Here is a 25,500-nt window from a genome sequence, read left to right as displayed (position 1 = left end):
CCCATATCCCCTCCTTATAGAAGCCTCCACAGCCCCTCCTCTGTGTAGCCCCCATATCCCCCTCCTTATAGAAGCCCCCACAGCCCCTCCTCCTGCCCTGTGTAGCCCCCCATATCCCCCTCCTTATAGAAGCCCCCACAGCCCCTCCCCCTGCCCTGTGTAGCCCCCCCATATCCCCTCCTTATAGAAGCCCCCACAGCCCCTCCCCCTGCCCTGTGTAGCCCCCCATTTCCCCTCCTTATAGAAGCCTCCACAGCCCCTCCCCCTGCCCTGTGTAGCCCCCATATCCCCTCCTTATAGAAGCCTCCACAGCCCCTCCCCCTGCCCTGTGTAGCCCCCCATATCCCCTTCTTATAGAAGCCCCCACAGCCCCTCCCCCTGCCATGTGTAGCCCCCCCATATCCCCCTCCTTATAGAAGCCCCCACAGCCTCCCCCCTGCCCTGTGTAGCCCCCCATATCCCCCTCCTTATAGAAGCCCCCACAGCCCCTCCCCCTGCCCTGTGTAGCCCCCCATATCCGCCTCCTTATAGAAGCCTCCACAGCCCCTCCCCCTGCCCTGTGTAGCCCCCCCATATCCCCTCCTTATAGAAGCCCCCACAGCCCCGTGCTGCAGCTTCAGGCCATTCCCTGTGAGATATACACGAGCTGCAGCCCCAAGAAATGACCGGAGGCAAAATCCAGTCTGAGAGGAAAGTTCTAGAACTAACGAGGAGCCGCTGAATCTTCTCCACCTCAGGGTCAGGATCCGTCCGCTCTGCACAGCCCGAGCCCCGCCCACAGCTATGCCCCGCCCACAGCTCTGCCCCGCCCACAGCTCTACACAGCCTGAGCCATGCCCCGCCCACAGCCCTGCCCCGCCCACAGCTCTGCCCCGCCCACAGCTCTGCACAGCCCGAGCACTGCCCCGCCCCTTCCGGTGACGTCACCCATCAGGATATCAGAGTGCGGAGGAGCCAGAGTCCCTCAGCACAAGAGGCGGCCCCCGCTGCCTGCCCCGGGAAACCCCGCACATCCCCTCCGCTACATCCCAGCAGAAGAAGCGGCCTCATTGCTGCAGCTGTGAGTGTCCCCGGCTCCTCTGTGCAGGGGCAGCGCGGGCTGTAGAGACGGGGACTCCTCTGTGACCTGTGGGGGGAGCGCGGCCATCACTGAGGGGTCCCGGAGTGTGTGTGTGACCTGTGGGGGGCCATCACTGAGGGGTCCCGGAGTGTGTGTGACCTGTGGGGGGAGCGCGGCCATCACTGAGGGGTCCCGGAGTGTGTGTGACCTGTGGGGGGACATCACTGAGGGGTCCCGGGGTGTGTGTGACCTGTGGGGGGTCATCACTGAGGGGTCCCGGGGTGTGTGTGACCTGTGGGGGGACATCACTGAGGGGTCCCGGAGTGTGTGTGACCTGTGGGGGGACATCACTGAGGGGTCCCGGAGTGTGTGTGACCTGTGGGGGGACATCACTGAGGGGTCCCGGAGTGTGTGTGACCTGTGGGGGGACATCACTGAGGGGTCCCGGAGTGTGTGTGACCTGTGGGGGGCCATCACTGAGGGGTCCCGGAGTGTGTGTGACCTGTGGGGGGACATCACTGAGGGGTCCCGGAGTGTGTGTGACCTGTGGGGGGACATCACTGAGGGGTCCCGGAGTGTGTGTGACCTGTGGGGGGTCATCACTGAGGGGTCCCGGAGTGTGTGTGACCTGTGGGGGGTCATCACTGAGGGGTCCCGGAGTGTGTGTGACCTGTGGGGGGTCATCACTGAGGGGTCCCGGAGTGTGTGTGACCTGTGGGGGGTCATCACTGAGGGGTCCCGGAGTGTGTGTGACCTTCTCTGAGTCTGCGTCTGTTTTCCTCGTATTCGGAAGCTTTTGTGCAGGAATCGGACCCCGGGGATTTCATAACAAAACGTTATTTCCTCATTGTCACCAGTTTCATGGTATTCAGCATCTTCTCCTCACTCCGATACTCTCCACTATAAAGACCCACTATGGAGGGTGCAACGAGAGACCCCGCACTACACATGGAGGAGAGAGAGCGACAGACCCCCGCACTACACATGAGGGAGAGAGAGCGACAGACCCCGCACTACACATGAGGGGGAGAGAGCGACAGACCCCGCACTACACATTGGGGAGAGAGAGCGACAGACCCCGCACTACACATGAGGGAGAGAGAGCGACAGACCCCCCACTACACATGGGGGAGAGAGAGCGACAGACCCCCCACTACACATGGGGGAGAGAGAGCGACAGACCCCACACTACACATGGAGGAGAGAGAGCGACAGACCCCGCACTACACATGGGGGAGAGAGAGCGACAGACCCCGCACTACACATGAGGGAGAGGGAGCGACAGACCCCGCACTACACATGGAGGAGAGAGAGCGACAGACCCCGCACTACACATGGAGGAGAGAGAGCGACAGACCCCGCACTACACATGAGGGAGAGAGAGCGACAGACCCCCCACTACACATGGGGGAGAGAGAGCGACAGACCCCCCACTACACATGGGGGAGAGAGAGCGACAGACCCCACACTACACATGGAGGAGAGAGAGCGACAGACCCCGCACTACACATGGGGGAGAGAGAGCGACAGACCCCGCACTACACATGGGGGAGAGAGAGAGCGACAGACCCCGCACTACACATGAGGGAGAGAGAGAGACAGACCCCGCACTACACATGAGGGAGAGAGAGAGCGACAGACCCCGCACTACACATGAGGGAGAGAGAGCGACAGACCCCGCACTACACATGAGGGAGAGAGAGCGACAGACCCCGCACTACACATGAGGGAGAGAGAGCGACAGACCCCCCACTACACATGGGGGAGAGAGAGTGACAGACCCCCCATTACACATGGGGGAGAGAGAGTGACAGACCCCGCACTACACATGAGGGAGAGAGAGCGACAGACCCCGCACTACACATGAGGGAGAGAGAGCGACAGACCCCGCACTACACATGAGGGAGAGAGAGCGACAGACCCCGCACTACACATGAGGGAGAGAGAGCGACAGACCCCGCACTACACATGAGGGAGAGTGAGCGACAGACCCCGCACTACACGTGAGGGAGAGAGAGAGCGACAGACCCCGCACTACACTTGAGGGAGAGAGAGAGCGACAGACCCCGCACTACACTTGAGGGAGAGAGAGAGCGACAGACCCCGCACTACACATGAGGGAGAGAGAGCGACAGACCCCGCACTACACATGAGGGAGAGAGAGCGACAGACCCCGCACTACACATGGGGGAGAGAGAGCGACAGACCCCCCACTACACATGGGGGAGAGAGAGCGACAGACCCCCCACTACACATGGGGGAGAGAGAGCGACAGACCCCCCACTACACATGGGGGAGAGAGAGCGACAGACCCCGCACTACACATGGAGGAGAGAGAGCGACAGACCCCGCACTACACATGGGGGAGAGAGAGCGACAGACCCCGCACTACACATGGGGGAGAGAGAGCGACAGACCCCGCACTACACATGAGGGAGAGAGAGAGCGACAGACCCCGCACTACACATGAGGGAGAGAGAGAGCGACAGACCCCCCACTACACATGAGGGAGAGAGAGAGCGACAGACCCCCCACTACACATGAGGGAGAGAGAGCGACAGACCCCGCACTACACATGAGGGAGAGAGAGCGACAGACCCCCCACTACACATGGGGGAGAGAGAGCGACAGACCCCCCACTACACATGGGGGAGAGAGAGCGACAGACCCCACACTACACATGGAGGAGAGAGAGCGACAGACCCCGCACTACACATGGGGGAGAGAGAGCGACAGACCCCGCACTACACATGGGGGAGAGAGAGAGCGACAGACCCCGCACTACACATGAGGGAGAGAGAGAGCGACAGACCCCGCACTACACATGAGGGAGAGAGAGAGCGACAGACCCCGCACTACACATGAGGGAGAGAGAGAGCGACAGACCCCCCACTACACATGAGGGAGAGAGAGCGACAGACCCCGCACTACACATGAGGGAGAGAGAGCGACAGACCCCCCACTACACATGGGGGAGAGAGAGCGACAGACCCCCCATTACACATGGGGGAGAGAGAGCGACAGACCCCGCACTACACATGAGGGAGAGAGAGCGACAGACCCCGCACTACACATGAGGGAGAGAGAGCGACAGACCCCGCACTACACATGAGGGAGAGAGAGCGACAGACCCCGCACTACACATGAGGGAGAGAGAGCGACAGACCCCGCACTACACATGAGGGAGAGAGAGCGACAGACCCCGCACTACACATGAGGGAGAGAGAGAGCGACAGACCCCGCACTACACATGGGGGAGAGAGCGACAGACCCCGCACTACACATGGGGGAGAGAGCGACAGACCCCGCACTACACATGAGGGAGAGAGAGCGACAGACCCCGCACTACACATGAGGGAGAGAGAGCGACAGACCCCCCACTACACATGGGGGAGAGAGAGCGACAGACCCCCCACTACACATGGGGGAGAGAGAGCGACAGACCCCACACTACACATGGAGGAGAGAGAGCGACAGACCCCGCACTACACATGGGGGAGAGAGAGCGACAGACCCCGCACTACACATGGGGGAGAGAGAGCGACAGACCCCGCACTACACATGAGGGAGAGAGAGCGACAGACCCCACACTACACATGGAGGAGAGAGAGCGACAGACCCCGCACTACACATGAGGGAGAGAGAGCGACAGACCCCGCACTACACATGAGGGAGAGAGAGCGACAGACCCCGCACTACACATGGGGGAGAGAGAGACAGACCCCGCACTACACATGAGGGGGAGAGAGCGACAGACCCTGCACTACACATGAGGGAGAGAGAGCGACACACGGTTTATGAGTAACTCCTCTAAAAACTGGACAATTTTAGGACCAAGAATAAAGTGTTGGAGTCGCCCGATCTGCTGCAGTTTCCTCCTCAGATCGGATTCAGTCGGCGCCGACAGAAAAAAATGGAAGACGACATCTCCACTTTTATCTTTTCATATAATTTCCACTTATTCTCTTTAGTTATTTTTTTGTTTTTTAGTTGATTTTTCTCAGCATCATCTCATCCTCTTTACAATAAAGGATCTTCTGTTGTTTTCTTTTGATTTTTCCTGATTGTCATAAAAGATGAACAAAGACCAAATTATGGAGAAGATATTAAACCTGACTCTGGAGATAATCTTCCATCTTACTGGAGAGGTGAGAGGCTCTGATGTCATCACATTACATCATTATCTATGGGAATAACAGAGGATATGACCGGGGAGGTGAGAGGCTCTGATGTCATCACATTACATCATTATCTATGGGGATAACAGAGGATATGACCGGGAAGGTGAGAGGCTCTGATGTCATCACATTACATCATTATCTATGGGAATAACAGAGGATATGACCGGAGAGGTGAGAGGTTCTGATGTCATCACATTACATCATTATCTATGGGGATAACAGAGGATATGACCGGGAAGGTGAGAGGCTCTGATGTCATCACATTACATCATCATCTATGGGAATAACAGACGATATGACCGGGGAGGTGAGAGGTTCTGATGTCATCACATTACATCATTATCTATGGGAATAACAGAGGATATGACCGGGGAGGTGAGAGGCTCTGATGTCATCACATTACATCATTATCTATGGGGATAACAGAGGATATGACCGGGAAGGTGAGAGGTTCTGATGTCATCACATTACATCATTATCTATGGGAATAACAGAGGATATGACCGGGGAGGTGAGAGGCTCTGATGTCATCACATTACATCATTATCTATGGGAATAACAGAGGATATGACCGGGGAGGTGAGAGGCTCTGATGTCACCACATTACATCATTATCTATGGGAATAACAGAGGATATGACCGGGGAGGTGAGAGGCTCTGATGTCATCACATTACATCATTATCTATGGGGATAACAGGATATGACCGGGGAGGTGAGAGGTTCTGATGTCATCACATTACATAATTATCTATGGGAATAACAGAGGATATGACCGGGGAGGTGAGAGGCTCTGATGTCATCACATTACATCATTATCTATGGGGATAACAGAGGATATGACCGGGGAGGTGAGAGGCTCTGATGTCATCACATTACATCATTATCTATGGGAATAACAGAGGATATGACCGGGGAGGTGAGAGGTTCTGATGTCATCACATTACATCATTATCTATGGGGATAACAGAGGATATGACCGGGGAGGTGAGAGGTTCTGATGTCATCACATTACATCATTATCTATGGGAATAACAGAGGTTATGACCGGGGAGGTGAGAGGCTCTGATGTCATCACATTACATCATTATCTATGGGAATAACAGAGGATAAACAAGAAAATGTGTGTCAGCTCACCCCTCTTCACTCCCGGACTCCACACTGATGCAAGGAACGCCCTGGCCCGGGCGGAAGGCAATATCAGAAAAAACAGGAATGCAGCATCATGGAGAATTGTAGAAGAGTAAAAAACTTTCTTTTATTGGAATAATTCTTAAAAATCGATATTAAATCCAGTAAGCACAGAGGCACAAGTATGATAGCGGATTATCCAACGCGTTTCGACCAGAAGGTCTTACTCATGGCATGTGTTTTACCCCAAAATGATCCCATATAAAGGGTGCACATTGAACGTCATTGGCAAAGCTGAGTGCTTAATTACAACTAAAAACAGACAGGTGCATAATCCCATGCAGGAAAGAAATACATAGGATAGGAATAAAAACATGTATAAAAGAAACCGCAGTTGAAAAAATATGTGTGAATATATATGTATAAGTACAGATCATATAGTATTATAGAGGATTAAAATTATTTCTAGAGAAATATTAATGTGAAAATGTGCAAAAGTTTCTATGACTATTGAATTTATAGGAAAATAGTTATTTAAGAGTAATGCAAGTGTCAAGTTCTAGCAAGTATTAGACTATGCGATGCACTAGTATCCCATCTGAAGAATTTACATTTAAAGGGACTCACTATTAAGAAATTTGTTCCCATAGTTTATTTATCTAGCCATTTGATGATTTAATATTTCGTTTCCATATGGATCAAAAGATCACTGCATCCAAAGGTGTGCTAGAAAAATGCCAAAAAATGGCTGAAATATTGAAAGCAAAGAAAAATATCCATTATAGAAAAATATGCATATATATAGTAATTTCAAGGGCTATTAAAGTTATAGAAGGGGAAATATTGTTTTAAGTATATTGTAGGATCAAGTCCTGTCGGGTGTTCAGACCGTGCGGTACCCTAGTACCTAGTCTGAAAATCCAAAAGGACTCTCTATTGAGGAGTTTTCTCCTATGGTTTCCTCCTCTAGTTGGCTTGGTGACTTTTTCAATGCCTGTAAAAATTAGAGAGTCCGTGCATCTGTCATGTACGGTGACAAAGTGGCGTGACACAGCTGAAATGTTAGAGGCATTGACATTTGAGGTGTCAGAGAGATGTCGCCTAATTCTTATTTTTAAGTGGGCTCCCAGTACAGCCTATGTATTGAATTTTGCAAAGAGTGCATTCGATTAAATAAACCACAAAAAATGTATTGCAGTTGATATAGTTCTTGATATCATAGGTAAAACCTGTATGTGTGGACATAAAGGTTTTGCTGATTTTAGCATGTCTACAGGCTGTGCAATGGTTATGGCCACAGCGAAAAAACCCTTTGCAAGAAAGCCAGTTTTTTTGTGCCGTAGAATCTGTAACTACACTGGGAGAAAGAATATTTGCTAGGCTAGCCGCACGTTTGGCAACAAAGTTGATATCATGTTGCTCTAAAATATTGAAAAGAGTTTTGTCTTGATGGAGTAATGGTATATGTTTTTTGATGATTTTAATTATATCATTATATTGGGGAGAATAGATGGTACTAAATGTGATTATATTAGAGCCACCGATTACTCTCTTTTTTTTGTTTTTTTTAGTTTTTAACAGGTCAGCTCTATCAATATTTTGAACTATATTGCAAGCTCTTTTTAGACACCAATTGGAATAGCCCCGATTTTTTAGTTTGTTCATGGTTTTATTACATTCCTGCGGGAAGAGATCAGAAACCGAACAATTCCTTTTGGTTCTGATTAATTCCCCCACAGGAATGTTTTTTATTGTGTGTGCCGGATGGCAGGATTTAGCCAACAGCACTGAATTGCAGTCAGTATCCTTACAATATGGCATAGCGTCAATACGGTTCTGATTTCCCACCAATGTGACATCAAGATAGTGAATTCTTTGAGAATCTATATTATATGTGAATTTCAAATTAAAAGGGTTACTATTGATGTAATCGATGAATTCTGGGATTTTCTGAACATCACCCTTCCAAATTAATAGTAGGTCGTCTATATATCTAGTATAGAAAATAATATGATCTGAAAAATAATTATGTGAAAAGTCAAAGATGTACATTTCCTCAAAAACTGCCACAACAATGTTGGCCAAAGAAGGGGAGAATTTCCCCCCCATACTAACGCCACATTTCTGTAGATAAAATTCTTTATTAAAAGAGAAATAGTTATGCGTTAGGAGGAAGTTGACTGCTGTTACAATATAATCCCGAATTTCGGTAGGGTATGAACTATGCTTACAAAGAAAATATTCCAGACATTCCAGTGCCACATGGTGGGGAATAGAAGGGTATAGACTCACTATGTCACAAGTGATCCAGTTGTAGTCAGACTGCCAGGTGTGTGTATTAAGATTGAACAAGAGGGCTTTGGTGTCTCTCAAAAAACCAGGTAATTCTTTTACAAGTGGCTGCAAAAAGTGATCAACCCAGGAACCAAGTTTTTCCCCTAGTGATCCAATACCCGAAATGATGGGCCTGAAAGGGGGGGGGGGAAACCCCCTTATGGATTTTGGGAAGGGCATGGTAGATGGGGATCACTGGAAAGTCCACTTTTAAAAATTCGAAAACCTTTTGTGAAAAAATCCCACATGTAAATCCATCCTCCAATAATTTGTCAATCTTGTTTTTGAACAAAATAGTGGGATCTCCCTTGAGATGTATGTAAGTATTGGTGTCTTGTAATATCTCATTATTCAATTTAATGTACAGGGATAAGTCTAACACAACGATCCCCCCTCCCTTATCAGCTTCTCTGAAAACCAATGTATTATTGTCTCTCAGAGAATCCAATGCGGTTTTCTCAGCCGGTGTAAGATTGTGCGAGGTAGTTCCATGAGCCTGATCCAGAAGTACCAGATCATGCTCGATCCTCTCCTGAAAAACATCCAAAACACTAGGACGAGATTGCAAGGGGTAGAAGTAGGGGTTAGATGTTTTAAAAGTTGTTTCAGGTAACTGGTTAAATGACCTAGATTCCGATTCCAATGCTCTTAAATCTGTAAGTCTAACAAGTTCCTTGAAACTAGGTATCACGTTATCTTCTGTGATGTAAGAGTCTTGAGAAGCATTCACATTGGTATCGGACACAGGGTCAAAATGGCACTTAAGTGTTAGATTCCTGGCAAATTTATTAATGTCCAACAAGGTGGAAAATATATCAAATTTTTTCGTTGGGCAAAACTTCAGGCCTTTTGACAGAACAGATAGTTGGTCACAAGAAAGGATTTGGGCGGAAAGATTCCAGACAGGACATGTTAGTATCTCTTTCTCTTCTTGCGGCGATCTGGATATCTGTTTCCTCCTGTGCTTTCTACCCCCTCTTCGTTGTAGTTTTTTGACATTTTTTTAGGGATGTTGGTATTAAAATTCCTACGGTTAGTTTCAGGCTCGCTCGAGGAATCTGAAGAGTCATCCATAGTATAGTTGGTGGAAGCTGATGCAGTGCTGACATCACCAAAGCTGACCCTTCTGATACGATTAGTATGGGGTGTTTTATTTTGGTGTTTGAAATGTCTGCGGGAGGAATAAGACGGAAGACGCCAGGTGTAGACTTGATTAAGCTTATAGTCTTGAATATCTCTTTCATATTTTTTCTTTTTTCTATCTGCAATAGTATTTTCCAAGTCATTGAGTCTTTTGTTCATACCATTTTGCATACTGTTAAAGTCTTTATGGTTTTTAAAAGACTCTAGCGATTTTTCAGTCTCTAGTATGCGGTTTTTGATGTTATCTAATTCAGAGGCTTCATGTTTGATGATGAGCTCCATTAGTTTGATAGAACAGTCAGACAAAATGGAATTCCAATTGCACATAAAATCCTCTGTATGATTTGAAAAGGTAGGATTTTTTAGAAGTCTGAGACCGCGTGGTATCATGTTTTTTTCTACATAGGAATGTAGTGAAGTGGAGTCCCACCACAGCTTTGTCTCTTTGATTTTGAATTTTTCCAATGATCTGTAAAGTTGTTCGTAATCTTCATTTACTTGTGCATGTGCGTTTCCCTCAGCAAGTTCAGTTGTGGACTGGGAAGTCTGGATATTGAATATGGCATTAAATCGAGTTCTCCTATTGATTGAGGAATCCATATGGAGTGGTATAAGTTCACAAGAAATATTGTGAATATTATAATGATAAAGTATTTAGGGGGGGCACGACAAGATAAGCCAGCTGAATGAACAAGAAAATGTGTGTCAGCTCACCCCTCTTCACTCCCGGACTCCACACTGATGCAAGGAACGCCCTGGCCCGGGCGGAAGGCAATATCAGAAAAAACAGGAATCCAGCATCATGGAGAATTGTAGAAGAGTAAAAAACTTTCTTTTATTGGAATAATTCTTAAAAATCGATATTAAATCCAGTAAGCACAGAGGCACAAGTATGATAGCGGATTCACCAACGCGTTTCGACCAGAAGGTCATGGGGTAAAACACATGCCATGAGTAAGACCTTCTGGTCGAAACGCGTTGGATAATCCGCTATCATACTTGTGCCTCTGTGCTTACTGGATTTAATATCGATTTTTAAGAATTATTCCAATAAAAGAAAGTTTTTTACTCTTCTACAATTCTCCATGATGCTGGATTCCTGTTTTTTCTGATATTGCCTTCCGCCCGGGCCAGGGCGTTCCTTGCATCAGTGTGGAGTCCGGGAGTGAAGAGGGGTGAGCTGACACACATTTTCTTGCCCTTGAAATTACTATATATATGCATATTTTTCTATAATGGATATTTTTCTTTGCTTTCAATATTTCAGCCATTTTTTGGCATTTTTCTAGCACACCTTTGGATGCAGTGATCTTTTGATCCATATGGAAACGAAATATTAAATCATCAAATGGCTAGATAAATAAACTATGGGAACAAATTTCTTAATAGTGAGTCCCTTTAAATGTAAATTCTTCAGATGGGATACTAGTGCATCGCATAGTCTAATACTTGCTAGAACTTGACACTTGCATTACTCTTAAATAACTATTTTCCTATAAATTCAATAGTCATAGAAACTTTTGCACATTTTCACATTAATATTTCTCTAGAAATAATTTTAATCCTCTATAATACTATATGATCTGTACTTATACATATATATTCACACATATTTTTTCAACTGCGGTTTCTTTTATACATGTTTTTATTCCTATCCTATGTATTTCTTTCCTGCATGGGATTATGCACCTGTCTGTTTTTAGTTGTAATTAAGCACTCAGCTTTGCCAATGACGTTCAATGTGCACCCTTTATATGGGATCATTTTGGGGTAAAACACATGCCATGAGTAAGACCTTCTGGTCGAAACGCGTTGGATAATCCGCTATCATACTTGTGCCTCTGTGCTTACTGGATTTAATATCGATTTTTAAGAATTATTCCAATAAAAGAAAGTTTTTTACTCTTCTACAATTCTCCATGATGCTGCATTCCTGTTTTTTCTGAAATAACAGAGGATATGACCGGGGAGGTGAGAGGCTCTGATGTCATCACATTACATCATTATCTATGGGGATAACAGAGGATATGACCGGGGAGGTGAGAGGCTCTGATGTCATCACATTACATCATTATCTATGGGAATAACAGAGGATATGACCGGGGAGGTGAGAGGCTCTGATGTCATCACATTACATCATTATCTATGGGAATAACAGAGGATATGACCGGGGAGGTGAGAGGCTCTGATGTCATCACATTACATCATTATCTATGGGGATAACAGAGGATATGACCGGGGAGGTGAGAGGCTCTGATGTCATCACATTACATCATTATCTATGGGAATAACAGAGGATATGACGGGGGAGGTGAGAGGCTCTGATGTCACCACATTACATCATTATCTATGGGAATAACAGAGGATATGACCGGGGAGGTGAGAGGTTCTGATGTTATCACATTACATCATTATCTATGGGAATAACAGAGGATATGACCGGGGAGGTGAGAGGTTCTGATGTTATCACATTACATCATTATCTATGGGAATAACAGAGGATATGACCGGGGAGGTGAGAGGTTCTGATGTTATCACATTACATCATTATCTATGGGAATAACAGAGGATATGACCGGGGAGGTGAGAGGCTCTGATGTCATCACATTACATCATTATCTATGGGAATAACAGAGGATATGACCGGGGAGGTGAGAGGTTCTGATGTTATCACATTACATCATTATCTATGGGAATAACAGAGGATATGACCGGGGAGGTGAGAGGCTCTGATGTCATCACATTACATCATTATCTATGGGGATAACAGGATATGACCAGGGAGGTGAGAGGCTCTGATGTCATCACATTACATCATTATCTATGGGAATAACAGAGGATATGACGGGGGAGGTGAGAGGCTCTGATGTCACCACATTACATCATTATCTATGGGAATAACAGGATATGACTGGGGAGGTGAGAGGCTCTGATGTCATCACATTACATCATTATCTATGGGAATAACAGAGGATATGACCGGGGAGGTGATGGACTCTGGAAATGTCTGTAGTGATATTATTAATGTCTCCACACTCAGGATTACACAGTAGTGAAGGCCTCTAGTGATCGCTGTCAGGCCCCTGTGTGTGAAGGACGGGGAGGAACCCTGAGCCCAATCCCGGGGCCTCCACCTCACCCCCGGATACAGGAGGACATCAATGACCAGAAGATCCTAGAACTTACCCACAAGATGCTGGAGCTGCTGACTGGAGAGGTGACACTGCTGGGAATGCTGGGACATTATACAGGACGGCACTGGAGGATTCTGGGTGATGATGGTATGATTGTGTTGTCAGGTTCCTATAAGGTGTCAGGACGTCACCGTCTATTTCTCCATGGAGGAGTGGGAGTATCTAGAAGGACACAAGGAGCGGTACAAGGAGGTGATGATGGAGGAGCCCCAGCCCCGCACATCACCAGGTAATAGACAGGACTGAATACACCCGGCCTATAATTATCTGTATGTAATAATGATGTCCGTCCTGTCTGTGTCTCCTGCAGGTCTCTCCAGTACGAGGACGACCCCAGAGAGATGTCCCGCTCCTCCTCCTCCTCCACAGGATCCTCAGGTAGATGGAGATCTCCCCTATGAGGTGTAGACGGCTGTGACCTCCTTGTGTTCAGTCTTGTTTTCTCCTCCAGTATTAGATGTTTATACTTGTGTAATGAGAGCGGTGGAGACGGCAGGATCACAGCTGACCACAGACCTCACATGTCCGGATCTTATCTCCATTATTCCCGGGGACTTTTACAATATTTTGTTTTGCAGGTTTTGGATCCGGATAAAGATCTGAACAATATTAATTCTCCAGAGAGAAATGTGAGGGGCGATCAGCGGAGTAACGAGGGGATTCCTACAGATCACCGGCCCGGTGAGTACAGACCACCCAATAACGCACGCAAGTCATACATTCCTATTTTCCGCTCTTTGCTGTGTCAGTTTCTCCAGCGGTATATTAACCCTTCATGTAAAATACACATGAAATGTGAATGGATCTGTGATCCCGGTGCAGGTGATAACACGGGATGTGCAGTTATGTTATAGAGGAGAAATACAGCTGGACATGGATTCTGCCGATGTGAGCGAGGACGAGCTCCAGCTCTTTCCTATTATCCGCTGTCAGGGCTGATGAGGGGTTTCTCCATTTTAAGGACTAAAGGTGGTGTCACACAAAGCGACGACGACAATGACGTTGCTGCTAAGTCGCCATTTTCTGTGACATAGCAGTGACCATCGCTGTGTGTGACATCCAGCAACGACCTGGCCCTTGCTGTGAGGTCGCCGCTCGTTGCTGAATGTCCTGGTTCATTTTTTGCTCGTTGCTCTCCCGCTGTGAAGCACACATTGCTGTGTGTGACAGCAAGAGAGCGACACTGAATGTGCAGGGAGCCGGCTTCTGGCAGCCTGTGGTAAGCTGTAACCAAGGTAAACATCGGGTAACCAAGGGAAGCCCTTTCCTTGGTTACCCGATATTTACCTTAGTTACTAGCCTCCGCCGCTCTCACGCTGCCAGTGCCGGCTCCCTGCACACGTAGCCGGAGTACACATCAGGTAATTAACCCGATGTGTACTCTGGCTAGGAGTGCGGGGAGCCAGCACTAAGCGGTGTGCCCTGGTAACCAAGGTAAATATCAGGTAACCAAGAGAAGTGCTTTCCTTGGTTACTTGATATTTACCTTAGTTACCAAGCGCAGCATCGCTTCCACGTGTCGCTGGGGGCTGGTCACTGGTCGCTGGTGAGATCTGCCTGTTTGATAGCTCACCAGCGACCATGTAACGTCGCAGCAGCGATCCTGATAAGGACAGATCGTCGTCGTGATCGCTGCTGCGTCGCTACGTGTGGCCCCAGCTTAAGAATCCATTATCTCCTATTACATTCATGTCAGTGTGTGACAGATACAGAACATGGAGACATAAACCCAAATAACAGGAGCGGATGGAGATTACTGCTCTGAGGGTCGGTAATGCTGCTCACCAGGGAGGAGGAAGAGACAGAGATGGCCGAGCGTTATTATCACATAACAAATATGGTTACATGAAAGACGAGCGTCACCTCTTATATATAACCCATTGTGTGCTGATAGGATGTCCGGGGTCCGGCAATTTACTCCTGATATTGGGGGGATTCTTGAGAGATTCTTCTGCTGACGTCATTTCATCAGTGAATGTGCAGGAGACGAGTTTAATAATAGAGAAAGGATAAAGTATTTCTAGATTCTGATCTGATTTTCTTATAGAAGAGAAAATGTTCAGGTTTTTTTCTTTTTAATCATAAGTTGCTAAAATGTAACAAACCTCTCCTCGGTTGCTCATTTCTGTTGCTGACTCTTCCATCTTAGGCTAGTTTCACACTTGCGTTGTGCGGCATCCGTCAGAATACGTTGTGTGATGTATGTGACTGATGCTTTGTAAATAGTGTGATAATAAAGGCAACGGATTCCTGTAGCATAACGTGTTGCGTTCTTTTAGTTTTCTTTAGCCGAGAGAGAGAGCCCCCATCATCACTGCACACACGTAGGCACTACCGCCCCCATCATCACTGCACACACACAGCCACTACCGCCCCCATCATCACCGCACATACCGGCACTACTGTCCCCATCATCACCGCACACACCGGCACTACTGCCCCCATCATCACCGCACACACGCAGGCACTACTGCCCCCATCATCACCGCACACATGCAGGCACTACTGCCCCCATCATCACTGCACACATGCAGGCACTACTGCCCCCATCATCACTGCACACACGCAGGCACTACAGCCCCCATCATCACTGCACACACGCAGGCACTACCACCCCCATCATCACTGCACACACGCAGGCACTACCGCCCCCATCATCACTGCACACACACAGGCACTACGGCCCCATCATCACCGCAGACACGGGCACTACCTGAGTGACGGCACCACTGACAGCATGATTCACTTCAGCTGCTCTGTGGAGCTGACAGTGAGTGGAGATGTTCTACGGCCGTTCCTGTCAGCTTCATGTAGCAGAGCTGAAAGCGTCGTGGGACCTTATGTGGATTACGCCGAACCTGTAGGGGTATTTGAGGATTAATAAAGTGGTGAAAGAGGGTGTTTTTTTTGTCTTTTATTTCAAATAAAGGATTTTTCAGGTATATGTTTTTATTTACTTTCACTACAGATTAATCATGGGGGGTGTCTCATAGACGCCTGCCATGATTAACCTAGACTTAGTGGCAGCTATGGGCTGCCATTAACTCCTTATGACCCCGATTGCCACCGCACAAGGGCAATTCGGAATGAGCCGGGTAGAGTCCCGGGACTGTCGCATCTAATGGATGCAATTCCGGGTGGCTGCTGGCTGATATTCTTAGGCTGGGGGGCTCCCCATAACGTGGGGCTCCCCATCCTGAGAATACCAGCCTTCAGCCGTGTGGCTTTATCTTGGCTGGTATCAAAATTGGGGGGAACCGCACGCAGTTTTTATTTTTTTTTAATTATTTATTTATTTTACTGCACAATATCGACCCGCCCACCGGCGGCTGTGACTGGTTGCAGTGAGACAGCTGTCACTCAGCGTGGGGGCTTGTTTGACTGCAACCAATCATAGGCGCCGGTGGGCGGGGGAAGCAGTGAATACGAGATGGAATAATGAGCGGCCGGCATTTTCAAAAGCAGGAGAAGCCGCCAGAGCAGTGTGACAACCAGGGGCGGACTGGCCCACCAGGAGGTCGGGAGAACTCCCGGTGGGCCCCTGCTATTGATGGCCACGCCCCTAGGCCCCGCCCCCCTACCCCCCCTGGGCCCCTATGGATATGTGTGAGAGGCCCCCCCCGGCCGGTAATTTCACTAATCATATCGGCACATTGCCGATATGATTAGTGACAATCCCATTCCCTCTGCAGCAGCAAGCAGGGAGAGCGATCTCCCTGCTCTGCCTGCTGTCATTGTCAGTGCCGCGCGGTTCTAACTCATCTGCGCAGCGACACTGCAGGAGGAGGCAGTCTCAGAGCGATGACTGCTTCCTTCCTGTGCAGGTGCTGGCAGCATTGCGCTGTGGAGGACGGACCCGGCGTCGCCCCAGGCCAGGCTGCAGGAGCAGCAGCGCGTGAGTATTAGAGGCGGGGGCCCGGGGGGTGTGCGGGGGCCCAGGGGAGCAAGCGGGGGCCCCGGGGGGAGGGCGGGGGCCCAGGGGAGCGAGCAGGGGCCCCGGGGGTATGTGCGGGGGGGGGCTCTTCTTCTTACCAGTCACCTGCCTGTATCTGCAGCCACCGGCGCGTTCCTCATCAGTGTGTGCATGCCGGGCACACTAGCAGGAACAGGAGGCAGCGCGCTGTGCTGTTCCGGGCCTGCTGTGTGCTGTTTTCCCGACATGCACATAGTGCAGAGGAGCGCGCCGGTGCCGGTGACCGCAGTTTCTTCCTATTCAAATGTATTTGCGTCTTTCAGACGTAAATACATTTGAACAGTGCGCCGGGACTGGGCCCCGCCCCCGACGTGCAGCAACGTGATGAGATCAGCACATTGCTGACGTCATCACAGTGCTGCAGGTGCCACACTGGATTCATCAGGCAGCGGTAAGCGCTCCATGGAGGAGCCGAAGAGACAGGTGTAATTAATGGAGATGTGTGGGGAGGGGCTGAGAACACATAACGGGGAACATTTGTGAAGGAGACACATCTTTGTGACAGGCAGAGGGGGAGTGCTGTATTCTGAGGGGGGGGAGGCATGAGTGGGTAGGGATGGGGTAGTGTAATTTGTGTCTGCAGGGGGTGATGTGGGGTGCAATGTATTATGTCTGGGGAGGGGGTAATGGAGGGTGCATTGTATTGTATGTGGGGGAGGGGTAATGGAGGGTGCACTGTATTGTGTGTGTGTGGGGAGTGATGGGGGGTATATTGTAGTGTGTGTGTGTGTGTGTGTAGGGGGTGATGGAGGGGTGCATAGTATGTGTAGGGGGTGATGGGGGGCATTGTGTGTGTGTGTGTAGGGGGTGATGGGGGGTGCATTGTATTTGTGTGTGGGGAGATGGTAATGGGGGGTGCATGGTATTGTGTGTGCGTGTGTGTATGTAGTGGGTGATGGGGGGGGATGTATTGTGTGTGTGTGTATGGGGTGATGCATTGTATTGTGTGTGTGTATGTAGGGGGTGATGGGTGGGTGCATTGTGTGTGTGTGTGTAGGGGGTGCTGCATTGTATTGTGTGTGTGTATGTAGGGGGTGATGGGTGGGTGCATTGTGTGTGTAGGGTGTGATGGGGGATGCATTGTATTGTGTGTGTGTGTGTGGGGGGGGGGGTGATGGAGGGGTGCATTGTGTGTGTGTGTGTGTGGGTGTGTGTGTAGGGGGTGATGGGGGGTGCATTGTGTGTGTGTGTAGGGGGTGATGGGGGGTGCATTGTGTGTGTGTAGGGGCTGATGGACGGTGCATTTGTGTGTGTGTAGGGAGTAGTGGGGGTGCATTGTATTGTCGGTGTGTGTGTAGGGGTGATGGGGGGTGCATTGTATTTGTGTGTGTGTGTGTAGCCGGTGATGGGGGGATGTACTGTGTGTGTGGGGGGGTAATGGAGCGTGTATTGTGTGTGTGTGTGTGGGTGTGGGTAATGGGGGTGCATTGTAGTGTGTGTGTGTGTCTAGGAGGTGATGGGGGGTGCATTGTATTGTGTGTGTGTGTGTGTGTGTGTGTGTAGGGGGTGATGGGTTCATTGTATTGTGTGTATGTGTGTAGGGGGTGATGGGGGTGCATTTTATTGGGTGCGTGTGTGTGGGTAGAGGGTGATGGGGGGTGCATTGTGTGTAGGGGGTGATGGGGGGGGGGTGCATTGTATTGTGTGTGTGTTTGGAGAAGGTGATGGGGGGGTGCATTGTATTATGTGCGTGGGGAGATGGTAATGGGGAAGCATGGTATTTGTGTGTGTGTGTGTGTATGTAGTGGGTAATGGGGGATGTATTGTGTGTGTGTGTGTGTGGAGAGGGGCGCGGAGTCATTAATCCGAGCTATAGTTACATTTAGTTCTCAAAATGTTAGTTTCATTCACCTTTTCCGTTCTAATATTTTACAACCTGAACGACCATGGCTTGCCTCCCCCTAGTTTTGATCCTGGGTACGCCCATGCACAGGCCTGAGTGGGCCCCCAGCCTTTCAATCGTAAACTTCAGTGATCGTACAAGTTCTGTATGATCACTGAAGTTTTCGCAGTTGCAGGACCTTTAGTGACATCACATGTATCATGTGACTCACCAAAGGTCCTAGCGGTGCACTGCGCGAGTCCCCAGGCCTGCACCGACCGCGCCGGTATTCAGATGTATGCGCGTCTTTCAGGCGCGCAATACATTTGTACAGTGCGGCCGGTGACAGGAGGGAGAGCAGCTCTGCTCAGCCCCGCAACGTACCGTCATTGCCAGGGCTGCAGAGGAGCGCTCCTCAGTCCTGCACCGACATCATCATCACCAAGGCCGCAGCTGCAGGGATGAAGAGGAGGACGCGCAGGCACAGGTAAGCGCTCCAGAGGAGCCGAAGATGAACTTTTATATGATGGGCTGCGGGTGGGGGAGGAGCAGTGTTATTTTACAAGGGGCATTAAGGAGCGGTGGGAGACTTTATGGAGCATATTATGGGTTAGTGGGGGACATAATAGGGCAGTGGGGGACATAATAGGGCAGTGGGGGACATAATAGGGCAGTGGGGGACATAATAGGGCAGTGGGGGACATAATAGGGCAGTGGGGTACATAATAGGGCAGTGGGGGACATAATAGGGCAGTGGGGGACATAATAGGGCAGTGGGGGACATAATAGGGCAGTGGGGGACATAATAGGGCAGTGGGGGACATAATAGGGCAGTTGGGGACATAATAGGGCAGTGGGGGACATAATAGGGCAGTGGGGGACATAATAGGGCAGTGGGGGACATAATAGGGCAGTGGGGGACATAATAGGGCAGTGGGGGACACTATAAGGCAGTGTGGGACACAATAGGGCAGTGTGGAACACAATAGGGCAGTGTGGGACATAATAGGGCAGTGTGGGACATAATAGGGCAGTGTGGGACATAATAGGGCAGTGTGGGACATAATAGGGCAGTGTGGGACATAATAGGGCAGTGGGGAACATAATAGGGCAGTGGGGAACATAATAGGGCAGTGCGGAACATAATAGGGCAGTGGGGGACATAATAGGGCAGTGGGGGACATAATAGGGCAGTGGGGGACATAATAGGGCAGTGGGGACATAATAGGGCAGTGGGGACATTATAGGGCAGTGGGGACATTATAGGGCAGTGGGGACATTATAGGGCAGTGGGGGACACTATAAGGCAGTGTGAGGCATAATAGGGCAGTGGGGGACACTATAGAGCAGTGGGGAACATAATAGGGCAGTGGGGAACATAATAGGGCAGTGCGGAACATAATAGGGCAGTGGGGGACATAATAGGGCAGTGGGGGACATAATAGGGCAGTGGGGGACATAATAGGGCAGTGGGGACATAATAGGGCAGTGGGGACATTATAGGGCAGTGGGGACATTATAGGGCAGTGGGGACATTATAGGGCAGTGGGGGACACTATAAGGCAGTGTGAGGCATAATAGGGCAGTGGGGGACACTATAGAGCAGTGGGGAACATAATAGGGCAGTGGGGGACATAATAGGGCAGTGGGGGACATAATAGGGCAGTGGGGGACATAATAGGGCAGTGGGGGACATAATAGGGCAGTGGGGACATTATAGGGCAGTGGGGACATTATAGGGCAGTGGGGGACACTATAAGGCAGTGTGGGACATAATAGGGCAGTGGGGACATTATAAGGCAGTGGGGGACACTATAAGGCAGTGTGGGACATAATAGGGCAGTGGGGACATTATAGGTCAGTGGGGACATTATAGGGCAGTGGGGGACACTATAAGGCAGTGTGGGACATAATAGGGCAGTGGGGACATTATAGGGCAGTGGGGGACACTATAAGGCAGTGTGAGACATAATAGGGCAGTGGGGGACACTATAGAGCAGTGGGGAACATAATAGGGCAGTGGGGGACATAATAGGGCAGTGGGGGACATAATAGGGCAGTGGGGGACATAATAGGGCAGTGGGGGATATAATAGGGCAGTGGGGGACATTATAAGGCAGTGGGGGACATATAGGGTAATGGGGGCGATTATGAAGCAAATTGGGGCATTATAGATCAGTGGGGGACGTTATGAAAGAAATTGGAACATTATAGGGCAATGGGGGACATTATGAGGCATCAAAGATTTTGGAAGGCAGCATAGTATAATGAGGAGGGGGGGATATAAACAGGGATGTAGTTGGGGGAGATATTATAGAAAGGGCAATTTTTGGGGGGACATTTTGGAAAGGGGCACTTTGTGGGGCTATTTTGGAGAGCAGGATTGTGGGGTGATATTTTGTGCAGGAAGCAATTAACAACCCCTTCTCATTCCACTTGTTTCCCCAGACATTATTAAATAAAAGGGGCCAGGATGAGGGACATAATTACTATTTGGGGCCAGAATGAGGAACATACATGATTGGTTTATGGTGGCACGTGGGGCATAATTACTGTAGGGGCAAATTAGGGGACATTATTACTGATGAAATATAAGATAATTTTGAGGATACTGTCTCCAATGGGGGAACAAGAGTCTGACGTGGTGTCGAAATTGGGGAAATAGTGAGGAATATGCTCTGGGAGTGATCGGCTATAGGTGACTGTTATTTTCTGCAGAGTCGCGTCATGGCAAGAAGAAGTGATGGTGGTCAGCGCCGGATGAAGAGAAAAAGCAAAGATGAATAAAGTCAGCTAGAGACATCACTAGTAAGTCAGTCACGGCATTTCTCCCTTGTAAGTGGTTGTATTCGGTCACTATGTGGTCTGATTATGGTGTGACGGTATTACTTTCTTGTATGTAGTTATAGTCGGTAATTATGTGGTGTGGTTATAGTGTTGCGGTATTTCTCCCTTGTATGTGGTAATATTCGGTTACTGTGTGGTCTAATTATGATGTGGTGGTATTACTCTCTGGTATGTGGTTGCTTTTGATCACTATGTGTTGGTAGTATGTTATCTGGTCATAGTGTCACGGTATTTCTCCCTTGTATGTGGTATTCGGTCACTTTGTGGTCTGGTCACGGTGTGGTGGTATTTCTCCCTTGTATGTGGCTGTATTTTTTCACTGTTTGGTGGTAATATGTGGTCTGGTTACGGTGTGGTGCTATTTCTCCCTTGTATGTGGCTGTATTTGGTCACTGGTGGTAATATGTTGTCTGATCATTGTGTGGCGGTATTTATCCCTTGTATGTGGTTGTATTTGGTCACTATGTGGTGGTAATATGTTGTCTGGTCACGGTGTGGCGGTATTTCCCCCTTGTATATGGTATTATTGGTTTTGGTACAGTAGATTGTGTTGTGTATGGAGGTCACTTTTTCTCTCTATAAGGGGGAGATTATTTCCAGTAGAAATTAAATACTTAAACATTTAACCCCTCCCCTCCCTGTCCTGCCCGGTCCTGTGACTATTACACTGCAGTAAATATGCACTTACAGAGATTCTCCAGTGAAAACAAGTAATCACCTTTACTAAGGCCACGTTCACACACTGAGTATTCAGTGAGTTTTTTACCTCAGTATTTGAAGCCAAAACCAGGAGCAGTAAAATCAGAGAAAAAGTGTGTGAACGTGGCCTAAAGATAAGTGATAACTTATTCATCTGTGTGGACCGATTGCTGGGACCTGCACCGATCGTGCAACTTTTATCCCCCATTACACTGGAGCTCGTGTCCGACTCGACCCCTGATTCATTAATTCCCTCAGTGGCTGCGAGCGCTGCGCTTGTTATCTGGCTGCTCCAGAGAGGATGAATGGAGCTGCGGTCACACATCCCACCCCACAGTGGATGAATGGAGCTGCTGTCACACACCCCACCCCACAGAGGATGAATGGAGCTGCGGTCACACATCCCACCCCACAGAGGATGAATGGAGCTGCAGTCACACATCCCACCCCACAGAGGATGAATGGAGCTGCGGTCACACATCCCACCACACAGAGGATGAATGGAGCTGCGGTCACACATCCTACCCCACAGAGGATAAATGGAGCTGCGGTCACACATCCCACCCCACAGAGGATGAATGGAACTGCGGTCACACATCCCACCACACAGAGGATGAATGGAGCTGCGGTCACACACCCCACAGAGGATGAATGGAGCTGCGGTCACACATCCCACCCCACAGAGGATGAATGGAGCTGCGGTCACACATCCCACCCCACAGAGGATGAATGGAGCTGCGGTCACACATCCCACCCCACAGAGGATGAATGGAGCTGCGGTCACACATCCCACCCCACAGAGGATGAATGGAGCTACGGTCACACATCCCACCCCACAGAGGATGAATGGAGCTGCTGTCACACATCCCACCCCACAGAGGATGAATGGAGCTGCGGTCACACACCCCACCTGCTGCTGCAAAAAGTTCCCCAATCTTCCGATCAGTGTGGTTTCCACTGGTCTGGTTCCACCGATCAATATGTGCTTTTAAACGATCTAGAACGTTCTGCTGGACATGCTGAGCATGCTCAGTAGAACGTGACTGAATCCTGCACTGGAATCCGTCGCCAAACGCATGGTGACGGAATCCAGCACCATAAACATTCATTATGTCTCTTAATGGATCCCAACGGAATCCTGCAGAGTGCAATTTTTTTTTTTACAGCAACAAAAAGTTACATTATGCGTTCTTTTCGCCCGATGATCACTGAAGGTCACCGACGAAACAACTAATGCACCGCGGGGCGGATGCAACACAAGACCATCCATTGCAATCCGCTCTTATTAGAAGCCTATGAGGAATAAACGGATACCTGCAACGGTTACCGTAATTCTTCAAGGCGGCAGATTGCAACGGATGCCGCACAACACAAGTGTGAGACTAGCCTTATAGAGGATTTATGGAAGGAAAAAGGCTGCAGAGCGGTATTCTGTAGGAATTGATTGCCCCAGCACTGGCTCGTGTCCTCTTTTTGCAGCCCCTTTCCTTCCATGATCAGCTCTCTGCCTTGGGCGGTGGGAGCCGGAGGTCGGTGCATTAGCTTTTGGAGGATTTTCCTGGGCTCTTTCCAGTGTTGTACCTGCTAGCACAACTTGTTATGGTGAGCGCTATAGATAATATTTTGGTTGCAGTGCTCAGACAGTTCACAAAAGGAATGCTGTTCTCTGTCTTTTTCTTTTTATAGAGTATTTAGACACTCGAGTTTATGGCCTCAAGTATAATTCCTTTTATATCCCATTTATAAGGCAGCCGTGGACACAGCTTGTGATGCCAGCTACAGTGCTGGCCAAAAGTATTGGCACCCCTGCAATTCTGTCAGAGAATACTCAGTTTCTTCCTGAAAATGATTGCAATCACAAATTCTTTTGGTATTATTATTAATTCCACACCAAACATAAAAAAGGGGGTAGACAAAAGTATTGGCACTGTTTAAAAATCATGTGATGCTTCTCTAATTTGTGTAATTAACAGCACCTGTAACTTACCTGTGGCACCTAGCAGGTGTTGGCAATAACTAAATAACACTTGCAGCCAGTTGACATGGATTAAAGTTGACTCAACCTCTGTCCTTGTGTGTACCACATTGAGCATGGAGAAAAGAAAGAAGACCAAAGAACTGTCTGAGGACTTGAGAATCCAAATTGTGAGGAAGCATGAGCAATCTCAAGGCTACAAGTCCATCTCCAAAGACCTAAAAGTTCCTGTGTCTACGGTGCGCAGTGTCATCAAGAAGAGTAAAGCCCATGGCACTGTGGCTAACCTCCCTAGATGTGGAAGGAAAAGAAAAATTGACGAGAGATTTCAACGCAAGATTGTGCGGATGGTGGATAAAGAACCTCGACTAACATCCAAACAAGTTCAAGCTGCCCTGCAGTCCGAGGATACAACAGTGTCAACCCGTACTATCCGTCGGCGTCTGTATGAAAAGGGTCTGTATGGTAGGATACCCAAAAAGACCCCATTTCTTACCCTGAGACATAAAAAAGCTAGGCTGGAGTTTGCCAAAACTTACCTGAGAAAGCCTAAAACATTTTGGAAGAATGTTCTCTAGTCAGATGAGACAAAAGTAGAGCTTTTTGGGAAAAGCCATCAACATAGAGTTTACAGGAAAAACAAAGAGGCATTCAAAGAAAAACACTGTCCCTACAGTCAAACATTGCGGAGGTTCCCTGATGTTTTGGGGTTGCTTTGCTGCCTCTGGCACTGGACTGCTTGACCGTGTGCATGGCATTATGAAGTCTGAAGACTACCAACAAATTTTGCAGCATAATGTAGGGCCCAGTGTGTGAAAGCTGGGTCTCCCTCAGAGGTCATGGGTCTTCCAGCAGGACAATGACCCAAAACACACTTCAAAAAGCACTAGAAAATGGTTTGAGAGAAAGCACTGGAGACTACTAAAGTGGCCAGCAATGAGTCCAGACCTGGATCCCATAGAACACCTGTGGAGAGATCTCAAAATGGCAGTTTGGAGAAGGCACCCTTCAAATCTCAGGGACCTGGAGCAGTTTGCCAAAGAAGAATGGTCTAAAATTCCTGCAGAGCATTGTAAGAAACTCATTGATGGTTACCGGAAGCGGTTGTTCGCCGTTATTTTGGCTAAAGGTTGTGCAACCAAG

General features: G+C 48.9%; 1 protein-coding gene across 1 annotated transcript in view; it reads left to right on the top strand.

Annotated features, from left to right (window-relative positions):
- The first annotated feature begins 930 nt into the window (after window positions 1-930).
- LOC142257368 (uncharacterized) overlaps window positions 931-25,500 on the top strand; it is a 560,365-nt gene continuing 535,795 nt past the window's right edge. The window contains exons 1-3 of the mRNA XM_075329457.1: window positions 931-1,060; window positions 5,137-5,208; window positions 12,888-13,064. Of these exons, the coding sequence (XP_075185572.1) occupies window positions 5,137-5,208; window positions 12,888-13,064 (249 nt within the window). The 5' untranslated portion in view covers window positions 931-1,060. The remainder of the gene's footprint in view (window positions 1,061-5,136; window positions 5,209-12,887; window positions 13,065-25,500) is intronic.

The sequence above is a fragment of the Anomaloglossus baeobatrachus genome, chromosome 1, assembly GCF_048569485.1.
Source record: "Anomaloglossus baeobatrachus isolate aAnoBae1 chromosome 1, aAnoBae1.hap1, whole genome shotgun sequence".
NCBI classification, from domain to species: Eukaryota; Metazoa; Chordata; class Amphibia; order Anura; family Aromobatidae; genus Anomaloglossus; species Anomaloglossus baeobatrachus.
This window is presented reverse-complemented; position numbering and strand designations above follow the sequence as displayed.